The sequence below is a fragment of the Enoplosus armatus genome, chromosome 3, assembly GCF_043641665.1.
Source record: "Enoplosus armatus isolate fEnoArm2 chromosome 3, fEnoArm2.hap1, whole genome shotgun sequence".
NCBI lineage: Eukaryota > Metazoa > Chordata > Actinopteri > Centrarchiformes > Enoplosidae > Enoplosus > Enoplosus armatus.
In genome coordinates, this window is record NC_092182.1 from 10513272 (window position 1) to 10537700 (window position 24429).

A 24429-nucleotide genomic window follows, 5' to 3' on the forward strand; every position below is an offset into this window, starting at 1 on the left:
CACTGTATAAGAGCTCTTAGAAATAATATATAAATGTATATTTATCGTTTTTTATAAGATGGTTGCATGCTGTCGTCTGCTTCTCCTCTTGTCTTGTCTGGTCTTCTTGTGTAAAAAAGACAAATGGCAGATAAGAGGAATAACAGTTAATAACTTCAGCAATGAGGCACACAGAAGAACTATTGATCAACGTATAAATTGTGATAATAATATCCAACAAATGTATATTTACCTTTTTTAATGGGAGGGTTCGCAGAGCATGCTGTCTGCTTCTCTTGTCTCGTCTCGTCTTGTCTTGTCTAAAAGAAAAATGGCAGATAAGAGGAATAACAGTTAATAACTTCAGCAATGAGGCACACAGGAGAACTATTGATCAACGTATAAATTCTGATAATAATATCCAACAAATGTATATTTACCTTTTTAAATGGGAGGGTTCACAGTGCATGCTGTCTCCTCTCCTTTCGTCTTCTTGTGTCTTTTGTCTGTTTCCTTCACAAACAGCTGGGTGTTTATCTGTCCACAGCTGGCTGCTTCCGTTTGCTGGGAGAGAAGTGCAGGTGGAGTTAACATCATGTTTCTGTCCTCTCCCTCCTCTTCTATCAGCCTGTTCTTTCTGCTCGTCAGTGGTGTTAGTAGCTCTGACTCTGTCCCTGCAGCTGTACTGCAATTCCCTTTCTTCACTCAAACTGAAGCTTGATCTGAGCTGCTGATGAGGCAGCAACATTCAACAAAGTTGGATGTGTTTCCAGCTCAAGCAAACACACTCAATGTTATTTACTGCTCAAGAGTGAAGAAATCCATCTAAAGTACTTCTGCAGTTCCAGGCTGCTGGTGTCCATCCCAACAAACATAGGAAAAGAGGCAATTTGTATGTCCCCCAAGTCCCCCGTGGCTCCCTGTAGTTTCACCATGTCAGACACACAGGTCAGCTCCAAGAAATAAAGAAAGGTGCAAGACGCAACGAAAACACTGACCTGTGTGCTACATTTATGATGAACAGACTATATACAACTATTTACAATATTTAAAGTGGGCAGCGTTTGCAGCATGTCTACATGGGCCCCGGTGCAAGGCGCTACCAAGGACCTCACCAGCCCTGCCAGACGCTAAGGCGCTAAAGTTTGTCATGCCAGCCCGCCAGCAGGAGGATAAAAAGTCCATCACACTCTCAGGCGTTTCTTTGGTGGAGACAAACTGCTGCTGCTGCTGCTGCTTCTATCTTCCTCAGTTCCCTTCCTCTTCTTCCCCTGAGTCTTTGCACAATATGTGGACTCTTTAGTAAACTTACAGAGGACTGACATGAGAACTTGGCCGTCTGCGCTGTAGTCGGTCACTCTCCAGCGGTTGGTCAGCCCGGTGCCTTCAGAGCAGCACACAGTGGAGATGACCCTGGTCACAACCCTGCCTTGTAACATCATGTTGCGGACACAGTTCCTGGGGTCGGCCATCAGGGCACCAAGCTCCATCCTCTCAGGAAGAACTGGAGTCAGTATATTTGGAGTAGAAGACCTCAAGCCTGCAGTGGGCACCATGATACCTGGTGGTGCGTCCATTAAAGGAGACGGTGTGGTGTTCTCCCTCTGCTCCCGCTCCACAGGGACGAAGGGTGTGGCCGTCTGGCGTGAGCGGAAGGTTCCTTAGAATGGAATCAAAGGGAAGTTCTTGAAGCCTGTGATGAGGTTATGGTACAGGCTCAGGATGGACTCCCTCATGGAGTCAACGCTCGTGCTGCTCAGTGGACGGTTCCGCAGGTTGGTCATTATCAGCTGAAGGACTCGTCCTGGCCGAGGCAGAGCAGCTGAATGGAAAGGAAAGAAAAGGAAAACATTAGTCATGACATGATTGGACTAATTAAAGCCCAGATAAAGGAGTCACAATAGCTGCGCATCTATGACTTTAAAGTACAGTTCACATCACTTACTGTTAAAAACTTGTAAGATTATTTATGTTGCCTAGCATGAACAGCATGAGCATGAATTCCGTTTATTAATATCTTGTACACATTAAAAAAGTCCTGCTGTTAAATTTTAACACTTGGTATGAGTGACATATGAATGAAATACAATTTAAATATCCTTCATATTAACAATAAAATGTAAAAGATGGTCTCTGTTTCATTTCAACAAAAAAAAAGAAAACTTTCCAGCACATTTAAAAACACATACGGGTAAGAGGTAAGAGTGAATAACATTTAAGCTCCATGTTATAACTGTGGCATATGTCATAAAGTTTGACCTATATATATATACATATATATATATATATATGTATATATATATATGTATATATATATATATATCCAACGTCAACAATGAAAACACGCTAACTCAGCCATCATAAACAAACAACAGGCCCAGGTTGACCACACTGATGTCAGACTTCTGTCTCTGGCTAGTTCCAATATCTGATGTCGTCTCCATGGCGCGTGCAACATACACAACTTTTAGCGGTTTTCAAAAACTGGCCCGGTCGCCATCTTTGTCCTATACTTTCAATGTTAAACTTGACGACCCTCAAAAAAAAAGTTTTCGTAAATCACTACATTAATATTCATACGTTTCTTCGCCTGTCACTTGCTCTCTCAGTAAAATCCATCGTCTTTAATTATTTATCAATAAAGTTTAAAGCAGATTTAATGTTTTGATGCTGTTCTGGGGAAATATTTTCCACCAACAAAATTAAATACCTCTTTTATTTTTTCTGTTTATAAGTTTAACTTTTAATGTATATATTTCACTTATTATCTTATATTGGACTGTATCTAATAATGATATAGAGCAAACATGAGTATTTTACCATAGCGGTCATCCAGCAACCGGAGGATGCCTATAGTCAGCAGGTGTTCCTCTCGGCAGAAACCAGCCATTTTCCCTCACTACTTCCTTGAAGATGCTTTATTTTCTTTAGTTTTCACTTTCAACGGATCAACACTTGTTCCACAGTTGAAGAGTGTCACTAGTTCAGCTCCTGTCAGCGCTCAGGTGCAGAATGAAATTAGAATTGGAGCCTCGGCTTTTATAGGAGCAGCTGAACACGTCAGTCCTCATCACCATGACTACCAAAGAAAAGTTACTCATGTGGCCTCTAAGTAGGAAAATAATATGGGATTTTATCGTTATTTTATAATAATAAATATTGTATTTTATTTGATATGTATGGTTTTCAGTAATATATATAACTGAAACGACTAGGCTATAGTCATTAACTGACTAGTTAAGGCTAAAAGAAAAATAGGCTAATTGGCAAATGTTTTGATAATGATCGCTTCAGTCATTAAAAACGCCAACCATCTGATGCTTTCAGCCTCTCAAATGTGTGAATCTGCTGCTTTTCTTTGTTATATATGTATGAGCATGTCACCTTGCACCCTGAGACTGTGTGATAAACATTTTGTCACTATTTTTTTGACATTTCATATGGTATAGCTGTTATTTGTTATTTCTGCTCTCTTTGTAGGTTATTTCAAGTAAATGTAGCCTATTTATTTAAGAATTTGTGAAGTGACTAATTGCCCATTTATAATATATAATACTACATCTACCTGGCCTACTACAACAACTACTACTACTACTACTAATAATAATAATAATAGCTATTACTAGGCTATTATTGTGTTTCTGTCAGTGTGTATATATGATGTGTGCAAAGTTCCTTCAGAAAACAGTTAAGACTACACCTGAAACGTGTTTGCTTATTACTACTGTCTTTAATTGGTTGATTTCAGTTACCCTGCAGTAATCCTGCTGACACTGCACAGAACTCATTTTGATTTTCAGAGGAAAAGAGGTTTGGAGATTTGCTGAACATAAAAGCACGGGTCAATTAATTATAGATCTCTGTGTGTCGAAATATTTAATTAATGACGGTCCACACGGTGTGCGAGCTGTGCGTCAAATTATATGCGGCTCAAAACTGCAGATCCGACGCACATGTTCCTGCTGCTGATGCTGTCTAATTGCAAAAAGAACTTGCAGCCAAGTTTTATTTCTATATAAATCTGCACTGCATAAAAACGTATATAGGCCAATCTAAGGGACTTAAGTATGCACTGCGTTGTTCTGTCGTCTTTCTTCCTCTCTCTCCGGCCCTGTATGGAGGACAAATATAGCTTATTCATCAAAAATAAATTAGTAAATACATAAATAAATCCTGAAATAAATAGATAAATAAATATCTTTGTGTAGAAAATAAATTAATGAACAAATAAATAAATGCAGAAATAATTTAAGACATTTATTTATCTATGTACTGTTTAATTACCAGCTTTTACTTATTTATTTGATTTATTTATTAATTCCTGTATTTATATATCTATACTTTTTTTTATTGATACTTATGCTAAGTCATTTTTTGTCCATTCTGAACTTTGCTTAAAATGTTGGGCCTTATGGACCATAAAACTGCAGAATACCAACCACAGTCAGTTAAAGTAATGAGGCTTTTTTTAGAGGTTCCCCAAAAGTAAACTACCACTTAACTTTGTATAACAAACAATACAGTAGTCATACATTATCAGCACATGTCTCATAGCACTTAACACTCATAATTGTATTTAGCCTACAATGTGTCAGAAAGGTCACAAGCTCAGGAGGGACAGATAGTGTGTCATGATGTCGCTGAGAGACAGAACTGAAATCTGATTGCACCTCTGAGAAAATGATCCTGAGAGTCAAGACTTGGGGAAAACAGTAATTCATTTTGCGTAGGGCCAGTCCCTGTGAATGAAGATCTTTAACCATTTTCAGGTTTGAAATGTAAAACCAAAACAGAGTTTAACAGAGCCTTTATTTATTTCAAATGTTAAGTGTGTTTTTGTCCGAATCAGAGGGCTCGAGGAACTGCAACATGCATCCTGTTTCAGAACAATACCACGGATAAAGAACAGCAACAACTGAATTTGTCTCCCATGCTGTAGTTTAAAAAAAAATCGATTTCCATTCTTTACAGGCAGCCACTGGTGTCACTTAATTTTTATGAAAACCAACTTGCACAGACTTCAGGACAACCATGTTTGAGCAGTACTTGCTCATTCAATGATAATGTCAGTTTAATTAAAAGAAAAAGAACAAAAGGGATCAAATGTTGACTTTATTTATCTGCAACAGGTTTCAGGCCTCTCCAGGTTAGCTTTTGTTGTCATAAACTGAAACTGATTAGACTGAGTAACACCAAAAATCTGTCAATGGTCAGCAAAAGAAAAGCAGAAGAAATGTTACAATTTCTGACATTGACCATTAAAAAAGGTGATCCCACAGAAGATATCTAGCAAACAAATATTGTCAGGCACTTGGCCTTTCTCTCACCTTTTATAAAAACTGAGTAACACACAGGATGAGAGGTAGGCCAAGATCATAATAATATTTGGATGCTGGATTCTTTCTTTAATTCCCAGGCACAGTGGGTTTTCTGCATTTATGACCATTTTTGTCTTTGTTTGCTTCTACAACAGTCACATTACAAAGAAAAACACACTTGTGACCATTGAAGCATTTGATGTTGTTTTATTGAACTTACATGTTTCAGTGTCATAAAAAGTGACAAAACAGACTTGGATCGAGAAAAGACACGGTCATTTCTAGTATAGAAAGTGTGACAACAGCGGGGGAACAGGGACCAAGCGTCTCTTCATGGTGGTCACAGAATTTGTTGTAAGTTGTCTGTGTTTGAACCTGATGTCCTCTCATCAGTAATGTTGGAACACAAACAGCTGTTTTGTCCTCATAGGCTGCTCCCATGTGGAAATGTCTACAAGACACAGTCAATGTAGGAGTAATTGATGAGGTGTGTAAACAAGAAGTCGTTGTCGGCAGGATTCGAACCTGCGCGGGGAGACCCCAATGGATTTCTAGTCCATCGCCTTAACCACTCGGCCACGACAACTTATGGCACACTGAAACTGTGAGGCAATATGACCTCCGCTTTTGGTATAGAATTACAATAACTATTCGGTTACCAAGTAGTAAGAGCTGCTGACACCAATCACCTGCCTGACCATCTGAAGTACAGAAGATCCAGTAAGTCTGGATGTGGACAGAGCAGCCACTCATGCCAAAGCTTCCTGGGCATCCACAGGAATAGGGGGTGCCAAAAGAACTGCTCTGATGCTGGCATGGCACTTGAGGTCAGTGATAGCCGAGGTGGATTCCACCACATTCTGTCAACCTTTGCGTGGTCCAGCTCCGGTTGATTAAAGCGTGACCACCGGAACAGGGCCTTGGCAATCCAGCGCTGGTCAACCTCTAGCAGGGTGGGGATCCAACCAGCGGGCAGGCAAATTCTGCTCTCTATTAAACAGATATGAGAGAATGAAGAAATTAATGAAGATATATCTAAAACCACAGCACAGGGAGGATATAGGCACTGAGGATAGTCTCGAGGAAAGGGGGGGCTGTGAGGAGATGGCTGCTCGTGAAGAGGCTGAAGGCTGTGATGAGGTGGGAGGTTGTGTGGCAGTGGCAACAGTGGTGGTGGCAGGTTGGCTCCGGCTTTTGGAGGATCTCGACTCCATCTCAACCTGAATGGCATTAATTGGCCCTCAGGATAGTGTGAAATGTACCTCTGGAAGGTTGTTTTGTGAATCAGAGCTTCCTGACTCCTCTGACATTGATGCAACCACATACCCAGCACACCCCAGTGCAATCTCAGCCACCCACTGAAATGTTTGGCTCCTGAAGATTCTGAACTGTAACTGCTGTTGGCCCAGGAGGTGCTGCTCATTATCTGGATCTCCACCATGACGCACAACAGCCATCCTTGCAGACTCCTTTACCTCGTCAGGTGACAGAGCTCGGGCCCATGGCCTTTTCTCCCCCTTAATTTTCTTGGTATCCTCTGAGTCAAAGAGAGGCTGACCCCTAAATTTAGCATCCATTCTGTAAGGTGGAAAAAACAACAGTTAGGATAAAGAAAGCACGTTTAACAAACTCTGAGCCTAACCCTGAGCTCTGAGTTGATGAACCCTGAGATGGGAAACTCTGAGTTTTTGGCTGATCAGAGTTAGTTCAATCAACTCTGAGTATGAGTTATGCGCCTGCATGGGAAATGAAAAAAAACATCATCAATGGAGCTTTGATACTATGATTCACCATGGCAACGGATAGATAAAGAGCAAAGCCTTCATTTTAATACAGTGGAGCTTGAAATATGAATGCTTCCTTCCTCCATCAGACTGAGCAGGAGAGTAGGAGACAGAGAGAAAGAGAGTTTTTTGAAGAAAAGCTGCCAGCGAGCAGGTTAGGTTCACAGCGTATGTTACCACAGTAACTGACCCAGAGTTTAAGTCATCTCTCATCTCTCATCTCTCGTTTCTGGAATTGAAAATCTGCATATGACAATAAAGCCTTTGTATCCTTGTATTGTATCCTGAACTCCCATCTAACCAAACTAACTAGTAAATGAAACTAAACTGAAGTCTGTGTCTATTACTTGTTATGCAAATGAGGTTATGCAACATTTGGTTGAAATTTGTCTGTCTGTGATACAATGTTTTCCAATAATGTATTACACAGAAGCTGTTCACAGTTTAATTTCTCATCACCTTTTACCAGTACACTTCTGGACAAATGCACTGCATTAAGATATTCTCAATTGCCTTGTTTATACCACAACCTGTACACTATAACATTCTGAAATAATTCCTATGCACAGGGGCAAAATTAACATACTCAGTAAACAACCCAAATACATTGACTGATCTATATCTATTTTGGCCTGTTTCAGTTAATTGTGGATCCAAATTAAGAACAAAAAAAAATTTCATTGGTAAACTGTGGACTGAATGTCATTTCCATCTTGTAAAACTTATTAGGTAACATCAGTGTTATTACCAAATAGCCAGCCCGTTAATAACTGTACATGATTTCCTACGTAAGCAAATAGGCTAACACATAAGTGTTATCAGCAACCTAAAATAAAGCATAGTTATAAATCAGCTAGCTGGTAATGAATGGAAAATTGTTAATGATTTAGCCAGTTGTTATTGATGTTTGTTTGAAAATGAGTCCAATAAGTTAGGTTCGAGGTGGTCGCTGCCACTGTAGGTAAACCTTATTTTCATAAATTGATCATATTAAAACTTGGGGACAACAGAATGGCAATGAACTTTCATTTGCAAAACATTGCAAAAGATGTCAGTCCATACAAAGTTTCTGCACTCAAAGGTCTGGAGGGCTGCCAAAGCCATTCTTGGTAGTTCTACCGAATATGATTGGTCGAATCATGAAAGGGTGATGGGGTTTCACAATTCTTGGTAATGGGGTGTTATCTGACTGGTCAATTCTTGGTAGAATCTTTGGAGCCAGTAGTGTTATGATGAAATTCAGTGTTTGACTGAGAGACAAGACTAAAGACTTTGGCTGGACCCGGAAGAAAGCAACCTCTAAGTCAGCAGACTGGGTATAGAGACCCTCGCATTAGACGATTGCAGGTTCGACCCCGGCTGACTTTTTCATCATTGTAACAGTACTTCTCCTAAAACGAAGTGTGGTGATATGTCTGGCTATGCAAGACCACAGTACATCCAGGACATTTACAATGACTTACACCATGGTCTTATGGAGTATGGACTGGAGGACAAAAAATAACTTAAGTATCAATAGATTAATACATACATGTATAAATAAATACATATTTAAGTCACATAATTGTGTGTAAACTGTGTCAGAGAGGTCACAAGCTCAGGGGGGACGGATAGTATGTCATGATGTCTTCTAGTGTTTCGCTGAGAGATAAAATTGAAATTTGTCTTCTGAGAAAAGGCTGAGAGTCAAGACTCGGGGAATACCACAGGGATGCTTTTTGTAGGGCCAGTGGCGCAATGGATAACGCGTCTGACTACGGATCAGAAGATTCTAGGTTCGACTCCTGGCTGGCTCGACTTTTTCACTTTTTTACAGAGTGCTCTGGTTACGTAATGTATAAAATCAAGGAACCCCATCATATCTAACACAAAAACACCGGTTTGGCTCTGCAGTGTTTGCAACCAGTGACAGAGATACCGTATCAGTTCTGTGTTTCATGTATTTCACTTCAAATTACAGTTATTCAGTTATAATTATCCCATAATTATATCGGTTTCAGCTCTAATTCAATTAGCATTTATTGTGTTTCCACGTGTGTTTATTAGGACACAATTTTCATATTAAGATACCATGTCTTAATGACTGATAATAAGTGCTCCTGAATTATAACGCAATTAGACATCTCAATGTGAGATATAAATACTTAGACTTAGACTTACTAAGCTGAATAGGAATTGGACTTTACGCATCTAAGTTTGAATACTTCAGTAACTATCATGACATACAGCCATGTGGGTGACTGCACAAAGATGGATCCCATGCAGTCATATCACATCTGTATCACCGCCTCTAGGTGGCAGCAACATCAAGCATTGCGTTAAGGCTTTAATGCCTCGAGTGTTACAGTACAGTTGGTCCCATTATTAAGGAGCATTTCTGCCAATCTTTTCAAATGCACTCAACTGACTTTGAATAATTCTTGCTTCTCTTTTCTCAATTTAACTTTCACACAGAAATCATGATTTGCAAACCACTGTGTACAGATTTCACCTGAGGGCCTTCTGGTAATTATTTCATTAAAATTGTAATTATTCCATTGTTTAAAGCTCCATTACTTGAACTCTGGAATCACCTACTGTACTTGAATGCTACAGTGGTAGTTTTTCCTTTATTTGGACTCCCTTGTCAGTGAATCATAGTGATCATAGCTCATCATACTCATCATAAGAAAAGTTACTCATCACAGCAAATCAGAATCAGAAACTGTTTATTGCCAAGTAACATACATTACAAGGAATTTGCTGTGGTCTGAAGGTGCTATTGTTTTGGCAACAAATATGTAGAATATAAAAGGTAAAATAAGAATGAAAATAAGATAAGATAAGATAAATAACAAACAGAGCAGTGACCAAAATAAAGTAAAGTGTCCAGATAAAGTGTCCAGTAGGGGGTGGGTGCGTTAATGTAACGTAGGGGGGACAGGGGTGATGTACGTTAATATAACGTATAACTTGTGTTTGTGATCGGGGGGGGGGTCAATGTAAGTTTGTCAGGTTGACTGCAGAGGGGAAGAATCTGTTTTTGTGGCGGGAGGTTTTGGTCCTGATGGACCGCAGCCTCCTGCCAGAGGGGAGGGGGTCGAACAGATAGTGTCCAGGGTAGGAGGGGTCAGCAGCGATCTTCCCTGCTCTCCTCAGGGTCCTGGAGGGGTTCAGGTCCTGAAGAGATGGGAGGTTGCAGCCAATCACCCTCTCTGCAGAGCGGATGACACGCTGCAGTCTGCGTCTGTCCTTGGTGGAGGCAGCAGCGTACCAGACAGTGATGGAGGAGGTGAGGATGGACTCTATGATGGCAGTATAGAAGTGAACCAGCATTGTTTGTGGCAGGTTAAACTTCCTCAGCTGCCTCAGGAAGTACATCCTCTGTTGGGCTTTCTTGATGAGGGAGCTGATGTTCAGCTCCCACCGGAGGTCCTGGCTGATGATGGAGCCCAGGAAACGGAAGGACTCCACAGTGTCCACTGGAGAGTCACACAGGGTGATGGGGGCGGGTGGGGCTGCGCTCTTCCTGAAGTCTACAACCATCTCCACTGTCTTTGAAGACGTTAAGCTCCAGGTTGTTGCTGTTGCACCAGGTCACCAGATGGTCAATCTCCCACCTGTAGGCAGACTCATCCTCTCCAGAGATGAGTCCGATGAGGGTGGTGTCGTCCACGAACTTCAGGAGCTTGACGGACTGGTGACTGGAGGTGCAGCTGTTGGTGTACAGGGAGAAGAGTAGAGGTGAAAGAACGCAGCCTTGAGGGGAGCCGGTGCTGATCGTCCGCGAGTCTGAGACGTGAAATCTGTGATCCACCTGCAGGTGGGGTGAAGAAGAGCCGGGACGATCGTGTTGAAGGCAGAGATGAAGTCCACAAACAGGATCCTGGCATAGGATTCTGCGGAGTCCAGGTGCTGGAGGATGAAGTGTAACCTGTTGGCTCTGTAGGCGAACTGCAGGGGGTCCAGCAGAGGGTCGGTGATGGATTTGAGGTGGGACAAGACCAGGCGTTCAAATGATTTCATGACCACAGAGTCATTTAATCCTGTGGGCCCTGTTTTTTTGGGGACAGGGATGATGGTGGAGGCCTTGAAGCAGGCTGGCACGTGGCATGTCTCCAGTGAGGTGTTGAAGATGTCCGTGAACACCGGAGACAGCTGATCGGCGCAGCGCTTCAGGCAGGATGGGGAGATGGAGTCTTGTCCAGCAATAAAATAAAATGCAAAGATTCTACATTTTAAATAGACGTTCAACCTCTTTCAAAAACAAAAGGCTATTCTTAGGTTGTTGTTCTCTCCAAACACAGACACATAAAAGTTTTTCTCGTCACTCTCCATGGTTTCTAAGGCCTTCAAAACACAGTACTGATAGTTATGACTCTCTCATTTGTTCCCTCTCATCTGCTCAGTACAAATCTATCCGAAGCCTGTAGTTCCCTTGTGAATGATACTGGGAAGGTGGTGGGCGTGGGGATTTCTCAGGTGACAAACACAAAGTGCCAGGAGCTGCAAGGGGGCACAACACTCAGGTGTGTGAGAGTCTGCCTGAGGACATGGCTGCAACACTTCTGACTGTGATGCTCGTCATCCCCTACTTCTGTGAAGGAGGTGAGATGCCTTTATGACACAGCATGACTGATATTTCAGCCTCTCAGATAATATCTGTGAAATGAATGCATCTGTGTCACCTGTTTGTGTGACAGCACTGCTGAGAAAATCAACAGCGACGGACTTCCTTCAAAAAACAAGGGAGAAGCGGGCATCAGAGTGTTTTCCTGGAGGCTGCAGCACAGAGGTCAGCGAGGCCGGAGAACTGATAGAAGCAGATGCAGGATATGTAAGTTCTCTGTCAATTGTACTTTCTTTCACATTTGATGCCAAAAGAGGATTCCCTGTAGCAAACATGTACCTGAAAATAGATTTTACAGACGTTGTTGGCCAGGAGTGACAGATGTTTTTTGACATCATCAAATGTCTTTGATTTGACATTAAATTGGTCTTGATTTGTTTTTAGGTTTGGGAGAAACACAATCATGTTGACAAATTATGTCTTAATAATGTAATTCATTGTATTTTCTTTCTATTTATTTATTATCTCTCATTAGTCACCTTTAATCTAATTCTGGTCAAGCTTTTTGTTAAAACACAGTAAAGAATATACATTTCAAACCACAAGTGTGCTTGTTTTAGAATGTATTCAGACTGAATTCCTCTCTGCAAGGTCTCATTCTTCAAAACAAGTGTAGATGTCAGTAACTACAGACGATGTCAACTGGAAGGTTTCAATTAAAAGTGGGCCATCAGTCTGTTTGGGCAGCTGGGTCTCGGCATAGAGGGAGATTCTATCCACATGAAACTAAAAATCAAATAAAGACCACATCCAGAACCTGGACTCTGGAGTTGAGAAGCACTCCTCTGTTCGACAGGGATAAGGTGTAACTCAATCAAGCAAGTTACTGAGGCGTTTACCATTACTGTGCTCCTACATACCAGGCTTGCAATCTGAAGAGTGAAGGCAGGCCATTAACGTCGACTTTGTTACTTAGTGCACCTGCTGCTAATATCAGATGACCAGCATGAAAGCCAGCAGAGAGGTGGAATGTGATCAACTAGGATTTCTGCCATGTTGTAGGACATTTAGGTACATGATGTTTCTTTGTTTTGCATAATGCCATGCCATAAACCTTTTTAAGAGTGACCTTCCCTGAAAAGCACACCTTATGGATACTATTAGCAATCAGAGCCTAGTATTGTTGTTATGTTATGTACCAAGTTTGGAATAAATATAACAAAGTATTTATAGGAGGAGAGTTCCAGTCTGCTGTATAATGGAGATGCTGCTCAGAAAGAAATAAACAATGTAAGTTGTAATAGTTTGGTGCTGAATCTTCACTTCATTATGTTGTTTTTAAATAAATAAAAGTAATATTACGGCAAAGCCTAAAAACACTTTTGTCTTGTAGCAGAGCCCTGGAGGGGAAGCTGTGGTGGATGAAGGATCTGGGATGTAGCCAAGAGGGACAGCGCAAGACGACAATATTGTTGTTGAGTCAAAGTCAATCAGCAATACATTATAAATATAACACATAATAATCACCAAGATGAACCTTTGAACAAAGATTTTATACAATTAAAATGATTAAAAGGATTAATTTGCATGCATCATTTCCTTCTTTTAAGTTAAAATAATAATAACGGCGATGAAAAACGTTATATGTGTTACCTCCAGTTCGTGATACTGTTACTTGTTTTAACTCAGTCACTGTGACTTGTTACTGAGTTGGAAATAGAAAAAAGTAGGTCTGTTAGAAACTAGAAATGAGAATATCTTGTAAACAGTGTTTCAATAAACATATATTAAAGTACATTTTCTAAATATTAGGTTAATTTTGTAGGATATTGTAACCAACATTTAAAAATATATCTCACCTGTCATGGAGCTTATGTTCACATGTTAAGTGCAAACTAAAGATTCTCATGAGGGAGCTTTAAATGAACATTTTAATAAATGTATATTATATGCATGTTTGTTCATTTTGTCTTAATTTTTAGAAAGATGTTGTCCACCATGAGCCTCTACTGGGGGGCTAAACCCCGATATTCCCTCATTTGGTGTTTTGATGATGTTGGTGTCTAACTTTCAGTCCAAAGTCTTCCATAGGTGTTCATTTGGTTCGAGATCTTCTTACTATGAAAGCCCTAGCGCACTGTATAATTCACATCATTTTACTACTCCTCAAACCATCAGTGACCCCTCATGTGACCTCTATGTTCTGTTTCTCCACTCATTTTATTTATTTATTTCATTTGTTACCTGTGTGTATCTTGTAAAGCATATTTGTCCACAAGCTGACATCTGATAGTATCATTTGCTTTACTGAGTCCAGATGAATGTCAGACAAAGGGCCCTATAAAGCAGCTATCCACAGAGGGTCACAGACTACTTTAATGTTGCTTTCAAGTGCTCATAACCCATTTTAATCATTTTGCAGCGTAATGTCTTGCTAATGCTATCACAAGGTGTGTACTAAATGTATCATTTAGGTCTCGGTAGTTTTCATAGGGTTGTGGACAAGCCTGTGAGTAATCCTGCAATTTGGACTTGTGTGTTTTGTATGCTTTGTTATTGTGTTGACATTATTAGTTGCAACCCGTCCATCCACTGGTTAAAACAATCCAGGGAATTAGCACCAGCTCAGTTAAACCACTGATTAATCGCTTTAGTAGAAAACAACTCACTCACTGACAGGAAAAAACTGCACAGTTGATGTCCTAACCTGTAGCCTGAAGCATTTAATTCATATTAGTGAACTCTGGATGTTCTCTGAAACAAAGAATATCATTGTGCTCAGCGTACTTTCTATTTATAAGTCAGCCCTTTTAAGAGGAATGCACACTATCAACAAAGATGGTCCAGCAGTTTTGTTTCTTGCTCAAGTATTTCACATTTGGAGAACTAAACCTACAACAATATTTTTGTCCATGTGTTTGAAGTAGTGAAATACAGGTAGAGGAACTACTCCTAACTGGAAATATACAATGTAAAGTTTTAGTTCCCGTATGTCACATGCTGATCACGGGCTTTCCTGGTCGCTTTCTCCTCGCATATCTACAGGACAGATGACCAATGGAATGAATGAAGGGTGAAAATACACAGATTAGAGGCGTTACTCTTCTAGCTTAATGACTAACGCAATATCTTGCTGTATTTTAAAGTATGAGCTTTCTTTAATGTTATAATCTAATGCTATGCGTTAATAATTGTAGCTATGCATAGAGGGCAAATGGCTACTGCCTCTTTAATGTTGCCTTCAAGTGCTCATTGTAAGCTCATACTTTTACACTGCAAGTAATAAACACGAGCTTTCTAATCAAATAATGTACCTCTTAATATGAGCCGGGTTTTGGATGATGCTTTATTTTTATTTATATTTAATATATATTTATCAAGTAGCACATAATCACTTTGTGCATTATTACACAGTGAATAAGGAATAATACAAATAGAGAAATTCGTTTTACAATTTAGGTTGTATATATTAATTGTGCTAAAAGTAATTATATAGACTACATTATCTTAATATCAATTCACATTACATTTTGGTATATCGAATAGAAAAGAAAACTCCCAATTTCCTGGTTTTATTTAGTACATTAATTATCCGTTGTTTGCACACGTTTCATATTTCCCATTTCCGATAGCTCCGGAAGGCAGCACAACAACCGACGGCAGTAACTGTTACGACTTGACACTTAGCTCACAGACAAGAACCAGCGGCGGTGTCGTTCAAAGAAATTTAATTTCACAATGTAAGTAAACTATGTTTCTTCCAAATGCTTTTAAAAATCAAATGTTACTCTGTCGAACTTGTCTAACATAGCGGCCTTCCGGGTGGTTTGGTGAAACAGGATCGCAGAAAGAAAGTAACGCCCAAAACTTTGCTATTAGCATGCAACAAGTGCTAGGTGCTAGTTTTCGAGATTTAACTAAGTTAGCTGTCGCAGCGTTACATTACAACTTGGTAACAACACAAAGTATGTCGACGTTCCTTTGCTAGTTAAGTAGACAACCAAAAGAAAACATACATGGCAGGCCTGTATAACGGCCACATCGGCGTAAATATGAATGTTAGACAATGAGCTCTATGCTAGTGTTTTCGTCTGTGGTCAAAAGCTAGCCTTTCCTCTCGATCCGGGGTTTCTGTTTGGTTGACCTAGCTACGTGTATATATCCAGTTGAAACCAAGCTGAAAACGGTTCGTAGTTTAGTAATGGGTGTTGTATAAATATTGCAACTGTAATTGGAAATGACTACTATTTGAGCAAAGTGCAAGTAGTGGTAACATGTCAATTTTAAAACAGGAAATGTATTGATGGCTACTTGTCTGTTTTTTGTAGTCAATAATTCAATAGATACGATGGTAATAAAGGCAGTGTAAGTAGGACAGAGTGATGTTTTGTTTTTATTATTCTCTGTTTATCGAACTTTGGTCATGTTACAATAGGGATATAGCGCAAGCGAAATCTCTCTTTAAAAATCCCTCGTTTTCCTAGTTCCATTCACTTCCCCCATCCCTTCATCCATTCCCACCCCACTCTTACCCTACACAGGAAGTTTGTCTAAATAATATGAATGAAGTTTTAAATGTTCAAGTTAAAAGTTATTTTGCAGCCCTGATCAAATCTACCCATAAGTAGTTGTTAATCCTTGCTGAAGATTTGTTTATTGATTTGTTTATTTAAAGGATCCCCATTAGCTGATGCCATTGCAATCAGCTAGTCTTCCTGGGGTCCACAAATGACATACAATACATTAAATCATTGCATGAATCATTTTATAGGGATTTCATTCATCGTGTATTTTTTGTAAAATCAAAATGTTTGACATTGCTCGAGTGATGCACAAGACAGTCACAGTACACGATACATAACACATGGTCTTAACCCCCTAATTTTGTACGCTTTACAATATTTCTTTCACTTCTACAATGCGAGAGAAACTACACATATAGATATATATACGTTTATCTATATGATAGAAAATACAAGCTGCAGGGTTATATCTATACAGTGACATTGCAGCAAAAGTGAATTATCAGGTGTGTTAACAGGCAGGCAGCAGTAATTACTAAATTATTAGTTGATCAACAGAAATTAATTAACTATTTTGAGAATCGTTTAATAATCTATTGTGTAAAAAGAGCAACAATTCACAGATTTCTGCTTCTCAAATGTGACTTATTTTCTGTTTTTCTTAGTCTTCTTTTCTTTCGTTTTTTAGATGTCACGCTATTTCCTGACCATCTGTTGACCAAACTATTAATCGGGGGGGGGGGGATTGGCTAGATATATGATGCTTAACAGTTACAATAGTTTCTACTTGCCCTATTGGGCTGGCAAGTCAGAGTTCTACATTTCCCTATTATGTTTTCTCTGCCCAGCGGGAAAAACAGACTGTTGTGTTGTATTTTTTATCAGCAATAGAGGGGAGTGATAATAAAATCCAGTTGCAGCAGAGCTGCAGCGCCTGATGCTTCACACCTGCACTTCTGGACCTGCAGTACCAGTCCAACCTGCACCACCAAAAGTCAAGAGCACTAATAGCAGCAGCAAGTTAAAACAGATGCAGATATGGACATGGCAAGGTGTGCCATCTACAGTAATTGAAAGTATTAGCGCTGTAATTTTGAGTTGTGCCACCTGCAGGAAATGTGTGAAATCTGCAGTTGTGTCGTGTTTTGTTTTTGGTGGTTTTTCATTTTACATTTGTATCACCTTTTAAGCTAAAATATAATTGTTGATGAAAATGGAACATCATTTTGCCTCCGAAACTTCCAGTAGATCTTAAAAACTCAAAAAACAGAAATAAAATAGACTTGTGGCTGTAAACTTGAACTTCTATTGCCCTCATGGGGTCCACTGGTTCACCATTGGTGGGTTTGGTGTTTGTCTTCCTTTTGGAACGATTTATGTCATGGATTGTTTTCCTTCAGGAAATGAAGTAGGTTAGGCCTACTAGCGTACATCAGTGCAGTGTCAATTGACTGTGATGCGTTCCTGTGTTGTTTAAACCTAGACAATTTGAATGTAAGTGAGCTGTTGTATTTCAGTCCTAGACTAATGCTGTATTTAAAGGGAGGGGGGGGGGGGCATGCTGACAGATGTTTATACACTCAAGCCGGCTGTGATGTTTACACTCTCTCAGCCTCTCTGCTCCTTGGCAAGCAACAGCTAGGCTGCAGGATCAACCAGCTGTTTGACAAATAGGTTTGTATTCTGACTCAGTGTACATCAGGATTGTTCACATATTGATATTAAACGAGAGCACCAGAGTGTGCTCCTTCATCTGTTTCTTGCTTCTGGATTCCTTTTATGGCTCAAGTAAGGCTTGGGTTTGTAAATCCACTGGAATTTTGGAGAGAGTGGACGAAGTCCTTGGGTAGAAAATACAGAAATGCATCCTTTGCTGCTGCACTCTGCTTCCTCTTCCAACTGTACCCAGTGACTATTATGTTTTGAAAACAAATATACAGCATGTCTAACATAAGTATATTTTCTTCTTATTGGTGTAATATTGAAACTGAGAAGGGGCCTCTTTCTGTAATACTAGGAGAAATAAGAGAGAGGCTGTGAGGGTTTGGGTCTGTCAGCAGTGTCCTGGTCAGAAGGTCAGTGTAGGTGTAGTTTGGGGATGATTTGGTTTTTCAGTCTCATGTGAGAGTTGGTGCACAGCAGATCTAGTCTGCGTTTAAATGTTAAGATCACCATCAGGTTCTTTGGCCCTGTTTAGCTCTTGTTTTTGTTCCATACCTTGTTTTAATATGAATGTGTTATTTTAATTTGATGATCATATGTTTATCAAAAAGGCAAAATAAAGCAAGTGCAGGATAGCCTATTTAATTTGTAGCTTTGTCACAACGGATGAGAAGGGATGTTTTGAACATAATAAATGTTTTGTGGGTTTTGTGTTTTCATTTTATTATACATGGGTGTGCCTACTTGCTGTGTGCAATAACACTATCCATCTACAGCTGTCCTGGTTGTCCTTTAATGTGGGCCGAGTCTGAGAATATGCTGTGAAATGAGTCATAATAAACCCTGTGTAATCCCTACAGTTTGATGTAAACGCCTTCAACCCATCCTCCCAGTTTCTGTTATTTACTGTCTTTCTTGAAATAAGTGTGGTCACTGCAGAGCAATGCTGTCACAAGTCAGAGGGTGGCAGTAGCTAACCACTGTAAAAAAGACTGCAGGAACAAGGAATGCATGTCAAATCTATAAATCCTAAATAAATAATAGAAGTAAATACAGTAAACGGTATAATTTTCTTATTCCAGTTTATATTTCTGTCCTTGTTTAGAACAATCTTGCCAAGTTATGAAATACCAAACATCAGAAATAAGAATTCAGAGGCATGCCTGCAGTTTGAGATGGGTTGGGTGCATGATGTTATGTCCGAATTGCACAGCGGTTTATTTTTTTCATGCATTTCACCCAGCAATCTAGTTGGATTATTTGGCTGTTATGAAGCACTAATCCTGCAGTGCAGTCACTGATAGAGGGACAAAATAGAGCATGAGTGCAAAATCAATATTCACATGAAATGCACAGCAACAATGCCCCACCTGTAATTACATGGGCCTCCCCATGAGCTCCCTCAAACTGGAAGTTGTGCTGTGTAGCAGACATTTATCTCACAGGGCCTAAAAACATTAAGATGTCTTTTACAACAATTATTCACATTTTAAATTTGACATATTTCATTTAATGTTTTTTTTGTTTGTTTTAGTTTTCTTTGTTTTGTTTTTTTAACAGTGGCTTTGACATTGATTTAGGGATTATGTAGCTAAGGGGTAGACCAGAGGCTAAATGTGATAAGAATGAATTTGTGCAATAGTCTGTTTGCTTCCACTTATCACCACTTCTTTTATTTTAGGTTCAGATTGAGTGACATATGCAAAACATTTTGCTCTGAAATCTCACAGAAGGCTAATATCTAATTGTCTTCATTTCACCAGGTCAGCCCTCGATCCAGAAGGTTCTGGCGCAGCGTCAGGCAACAGGCGCTTGCAGCAGACGCAGGCCCAGGTGGATGAGGTATGATATGTCTCTGATTACAGCCCCAAACACAAAACATACATTTATGATAATCTGAATAAATGCCCTAACATTAGGAATACACAAATTCTTGATTTCCCTTCATAATTTTTAAAGAAAGCTCCTACATTTACAACACGTGTTAGTCTCTGGACTTCATTTCCAAATCATAAAATCCAGCCAAGGTATGTTTATTTGTATAAGTTCCTTCAAATTCAGAGGCAATTCTAGCTAGTCTGCCTTTCCCAGTGTGCATAATTTCTCTCACCTAGCCCTCTCTTATCATCGAACTCTAGTCTCTCCTCCCTCTCTCTGTCTTCAGCCACTCTGTGTGTCTCCGTTCTTCCTTGACGTCTGTCTTGAGCAGAGACTTACATAACCCTTGGCAGCAGTATCATGACTCATGGCAATGTGGAATCAGTAGTTCTCCAACGCTCTACCTCCACATGTCATTTCACATGCCAGGGAACATTCAGTGAAAGCCATTTCTTCTCCAATTTTTAGAAATTATATTCAAAACCATGCCAGTGAGGCCACCCGGACAAATGGCTGCCAAGTTTCACTCCTCCTGTGGTTTCACTCTTAATCCCCTTTACTCTTCTCCCTCTCTTTCTCAGTTGTGGCCTCCATGATTTTAGCCCCTCCTACACAGAACTTTAACCTTAGCGTGTCACACAAAGCCTCCAATTGGCTGTCAGAAGTTTATATAATCACTGTCTCCATGGTTATGTAATGCCTGCGTGGGCCTACACACTTCTCTCCACCCTGCCGCTCTGTCTGAGGGGAGGGGCAGTAGTGGGGTTTGTGGATCAGTGGAACATATGGGTTATGTGTATTCTGTGATATTGCGTGTATGCACATGCATGTCTTATTCTAGGTGAACTTTGTTATTAAGTGTGTATATATTTTTTTACCTTGTAAGGTGTGATCTCTCTTGATTGATGGATTTGTTAGGTAACATTGTTAGAGGTTACTTAACACTTAAAGCATTGATGTCGTCATTATGTCTGCATGTACAATATATTGGTGAATTTCCAATCTTTTTCTCTGTGCTCTATTCATTCTAAAGTAACTAATTTAGGGCAGTGTTTGGTTTGTCTCCAGGATTACCCAACATTCAGATCCAGTGCACCAATGGAGGGGCATTTAAAAAGTACTGACATTAAGTGTGTGTGTGTGTGTGTGTGTTGTGTGTGTGTGTAGGTGGTGGATATTATGCGTGTTAATGTGGACAAAGTGCTGGAACGTGACCAGAAGCTGTCTGAACTGGATGACAGAGCAGACGCACTGCAGGCTGGAGCCTCCCAGTTTGAGACCAGTGCTGCTAAGCTGAAAAGGAAGTACTGGTGGAAGAACTGCAAGGTGCCTAAACACCGTTTGGTCCCTAAAACAAACTCCTTTTTTCCCCACTGTAAATGAAATTACTCTAACTGATCTTGAGTGAACTCCATACTAGAAGCCTCTAGGCTGGAAGTTATCAGAATAAATTCATATTGACCTAATAATTAGTAGTTTTAACAGCATCAAAGATGCATTGATTGACTACACAACATACATTATATACATGCACCACTTAAAAAAGTTAACTGAAGTGAAACAAACATTTTATTGTTTAACAAAAGTTACACATGGTAAGACTTTTCTCTCAATAAATGGACATCTTAATTCTGTGTGTAGCACTGAACATGCTTTACCTTTACCCCTTGCAGATGTGGGCCATCCTGATAGCTGTCATAGTGATCATCATCATCATCATTATTAGTGAGTATCAGAGAAGCTTGTCATCAACAGTGTTGACAGTATTGTTGCAGTTTGTGTTACTGCCGATGATCAAAAGGATCTCTAGGATTTTCAATGAGTTACTCCTCATAACCTTTAATATAAAGTGTAACCATCTGCATATATATATAAAAATTGGAGATACTTTTGTTAATTATTACATTTACAGACATTCCTTTGTAAAACTAAGTAGTTTATATAATCTGTCATCTAAAAATATCCTACCTACTTCATTCACAGTTTGGAGTTACTCGTAAACATCAACAAGAGGAGGAGGGGTGGAGGAAACAATGAAGAAGAGGAGAGGAGCAACATGCACAATGAATGTCTCGGAGGAAGACGTCACATGATTACTGGCTACTGAGCTCCACAACATTGTTCCCCTCTTCATTCCTTGTCCTGGTTTGTGTGTTTGTGTGTGTGAGAGAGCGAGAGAGAGAGTACCAGACATCACTAAAGTGATCCGAGACATAACTAAAGTCCTATTACTGTGTCATGCCACATGCCAAAGAAAACAGACACATACATACAGAAACAGGTTGATAATTCTCAACTAAAACCTATAAAAAAAATCAATTAATCATTAACTGTATGACAAATTACACACACATACTCCAAACTCAGGACTTGAAGTGAAGAATATTGTTGTAAACTCTCCTCAACTTATATTTACTTTTTTATGTTTATATTACATTAATAGCCATTGATTTTGTGTGCCAGGCTAAGTCCCTTTGTAGATATGCTGTTGTGTGTTAGTATATATTGTAACAGTAACCGCATATCATTGAGGAGATGCCCCTTTCCAACACATACACACACTTTTCAGAGTGCCAATATCAGTCAATATCAATATTAATTTTTGTCCATCACAGTATTTTTATGAATGGTTAATGTCGACCAGGAAATGATGAGATCCGATGCCTTATTTTATTTATGCACATGGTTGAGTGCTAATTGAGTTCTCTGTGTAAGACATTTGATTTTGGATTGAATAAAGATGAATTTCATTGGTCCTCTGACAACAAAAAGCTAACCAGTAAGACACTGTTGACCTTAGTTACTGGACTTGTATTTAGATAAGTGCCTATATGCTAAGACAAACAGCCTCACAGCTAGGCAAGGCTAGAGAAACTGCCATAAAGTAAAAAAAAAAAAAAAAAAAAGTGCTACACTGGGTTTAAAGTGGTGAATCGTCTCAAGGATGTGCCAGAAACTTTGCCTTTGTGAAATACTCAAGTATAAAAAATGAAATAGTAGAAGAGAACACATGCCTTTATTGGTTTCTCCAATGGAGAACAGCCAAAATACAGCCACGCCTTATTGATCATTTATACCAGCCATTAAAAGAGTTGTGCCTTCTGAATGCTCTCGCTGTCCAAACATATACTGTGCTGCTTGCTACTTCTGCTGAGCTTTTTATCCTTTAATGAAGTCTCTCTGTTTAGTCATACTGACATTTATCCCATCTGATCATTGCACAGTACTTCTCATGTGTGATATTTTAGTTTTAATATTCCTCTAACAATAGCTTTTTTGCAATCTATTTTATGTAGAACTAACTTTTGGGAGTCTATAATATTTTTTTTGTCAAGGAGTTCACAGCTGCTGGACATCATGCATGTTTTAAGTGTAGAAAAAAACTTTGTTGGGCAATGACAGTGTGATATATATACCATAACGACACTGGATGATTGCATTCCCTGTTGCTGTTCTGTTGCTTCCATCTAATTAAAATACAGTTATTGTAATCAGACAAAAAAAATTGGATTACTTTATACATTAACTTCAGTCTGTCTGGAATTGCTGCAAGTATTACTGTTGATTTTGCACTGTTAAGTAGTTTATAAGACATCATTCACAGTGCATGCATGATACTATGGTGATTGAAATGAACACTAACGGCGCTATTGGCTCTTTTGACATTTTTAGCCAGACTGTAGCTATTAAGGAAATTGTTAAATTGTAATTGTGTAAGTCCTCAGAAAATGCTTTAACAGGCCAGGCTTTTATCACAAAAGTATGGAATTATCATCATCATCCTCTCCTGTCCACACCAGACATTTGAGACCCAGTAACTTCGAAGCCTTGCTCATGTCTACCTGCTGGGAATGCATTTGGAAATAAGTGCAATTCTTTCCTTTGTCCCTAAATGCCGTTTGCTTGAATAAAACAGATTTAACTGAAATCACAAAGCTTTGACTGATTTTTTTTCTGATCTGTGACAGAATAAATGTGAAATGTTACTATTCTCAAAAGCAGCATAGGGACTTGCTGTCTCATGGCTGGTTTTGGTCCTCTGTTGGAGTCTGATATAGCCATACTTCCACACTAATTCAATAATTCAAAGATCTAGTGGGTCATCCACACTGCTGAGCAGCTCACTTCCTATCAACTGACACCAGAAAAAATGAAGAAAAACAATTGTAAGCTAATGTCAATTTCATTGCTAAGAACTTTCCATAGAGAAATGGGTTGTGGTCTATTATTACTAACACCACCTGATTACCTCCGTAGCCTTCAACCTATTCATCAGCCAGCCCCATGAGTCCCAGTTCCAACAAACTGTCTACAACAGGAGGACTCCTGGCCTGCATTCCAGCATCAATTTGTTTTCTTAACTTTGCTATTATCACCATTATTATTACTTTAAGTATTACTCAAAAAGCATATGTACAGTTCCTGCACTCAGGGCTGGATTGACCTTGGGCAAGAATGAGGTGTGGGCCCCACTTGACCCCCTACTGCAATCAATCTAATCACCACAAGTGAACCTGGAGCCTTTGGGCCATCTGAGGCTCTGGGGCCCAATTAGTAATCCAGCCTTGCCTGCACTATTATTATGTATGCATATAATATGTTCTTCAAAACCAGATTATAAAACTAACAAGACAAAGGGCAAATTAGTGCTTCAACTAACAATTGTTTTCATACGATCAGTCAACTAAAGTTTGTTTTTTTAAATGTCAGAAAATGGGGAAAATGTCCATCACTAT

The 24429-nt window shown here is 39.5% G+C and overlaps 1 protein-coding gene and 2 non-coding genes across 3 annotated transcripts; 2 read left to right on the forward strand and 1 right to left on the reverse strand.

The window, feature by feature from the left end:
* Positions 1–5801: 5801 nt before the first annotated feature.
* On the reverse strand, positions 5802–5883 carry trnas-aga (transfer RNA serine (anticodon AGA)). The gene has a single exon. It is a non-coding gene; the product is annotated as a tRNA-Ser (tRNA).
* Positions 5884–8804: 2921 nt separating this feature from the next.
* On the forward strand, positions 8805–8877 carry trnar-acg (transfer RNA arginine (anticodon ACG)). Its single transcript has one exon. It is a non-coding gene; the product is annotated as a tRNA-Arg (tRNA).
* Positions 8878–15285: 6408 nt separating this feature from the next.
* vamp3 (vesicle-associated membrane protein 3 (cellubrevin)) lies at positions 15286–23628 on the forward strand. Its single transcript, XM_070902973.1, has 5 exons — positions 15286–15370; positions 19579–19657; positions 20861–21019; positions 21367–21418; positions 21677–23628. Coding segments are annotated over exons 1-5 (309 nt in total). The 5' UTR covers positions 15286–15368; the 3' UTR covers positions 21694–23628.
* Positions 23629–24429: the final 801 nt, after the last annotated feature.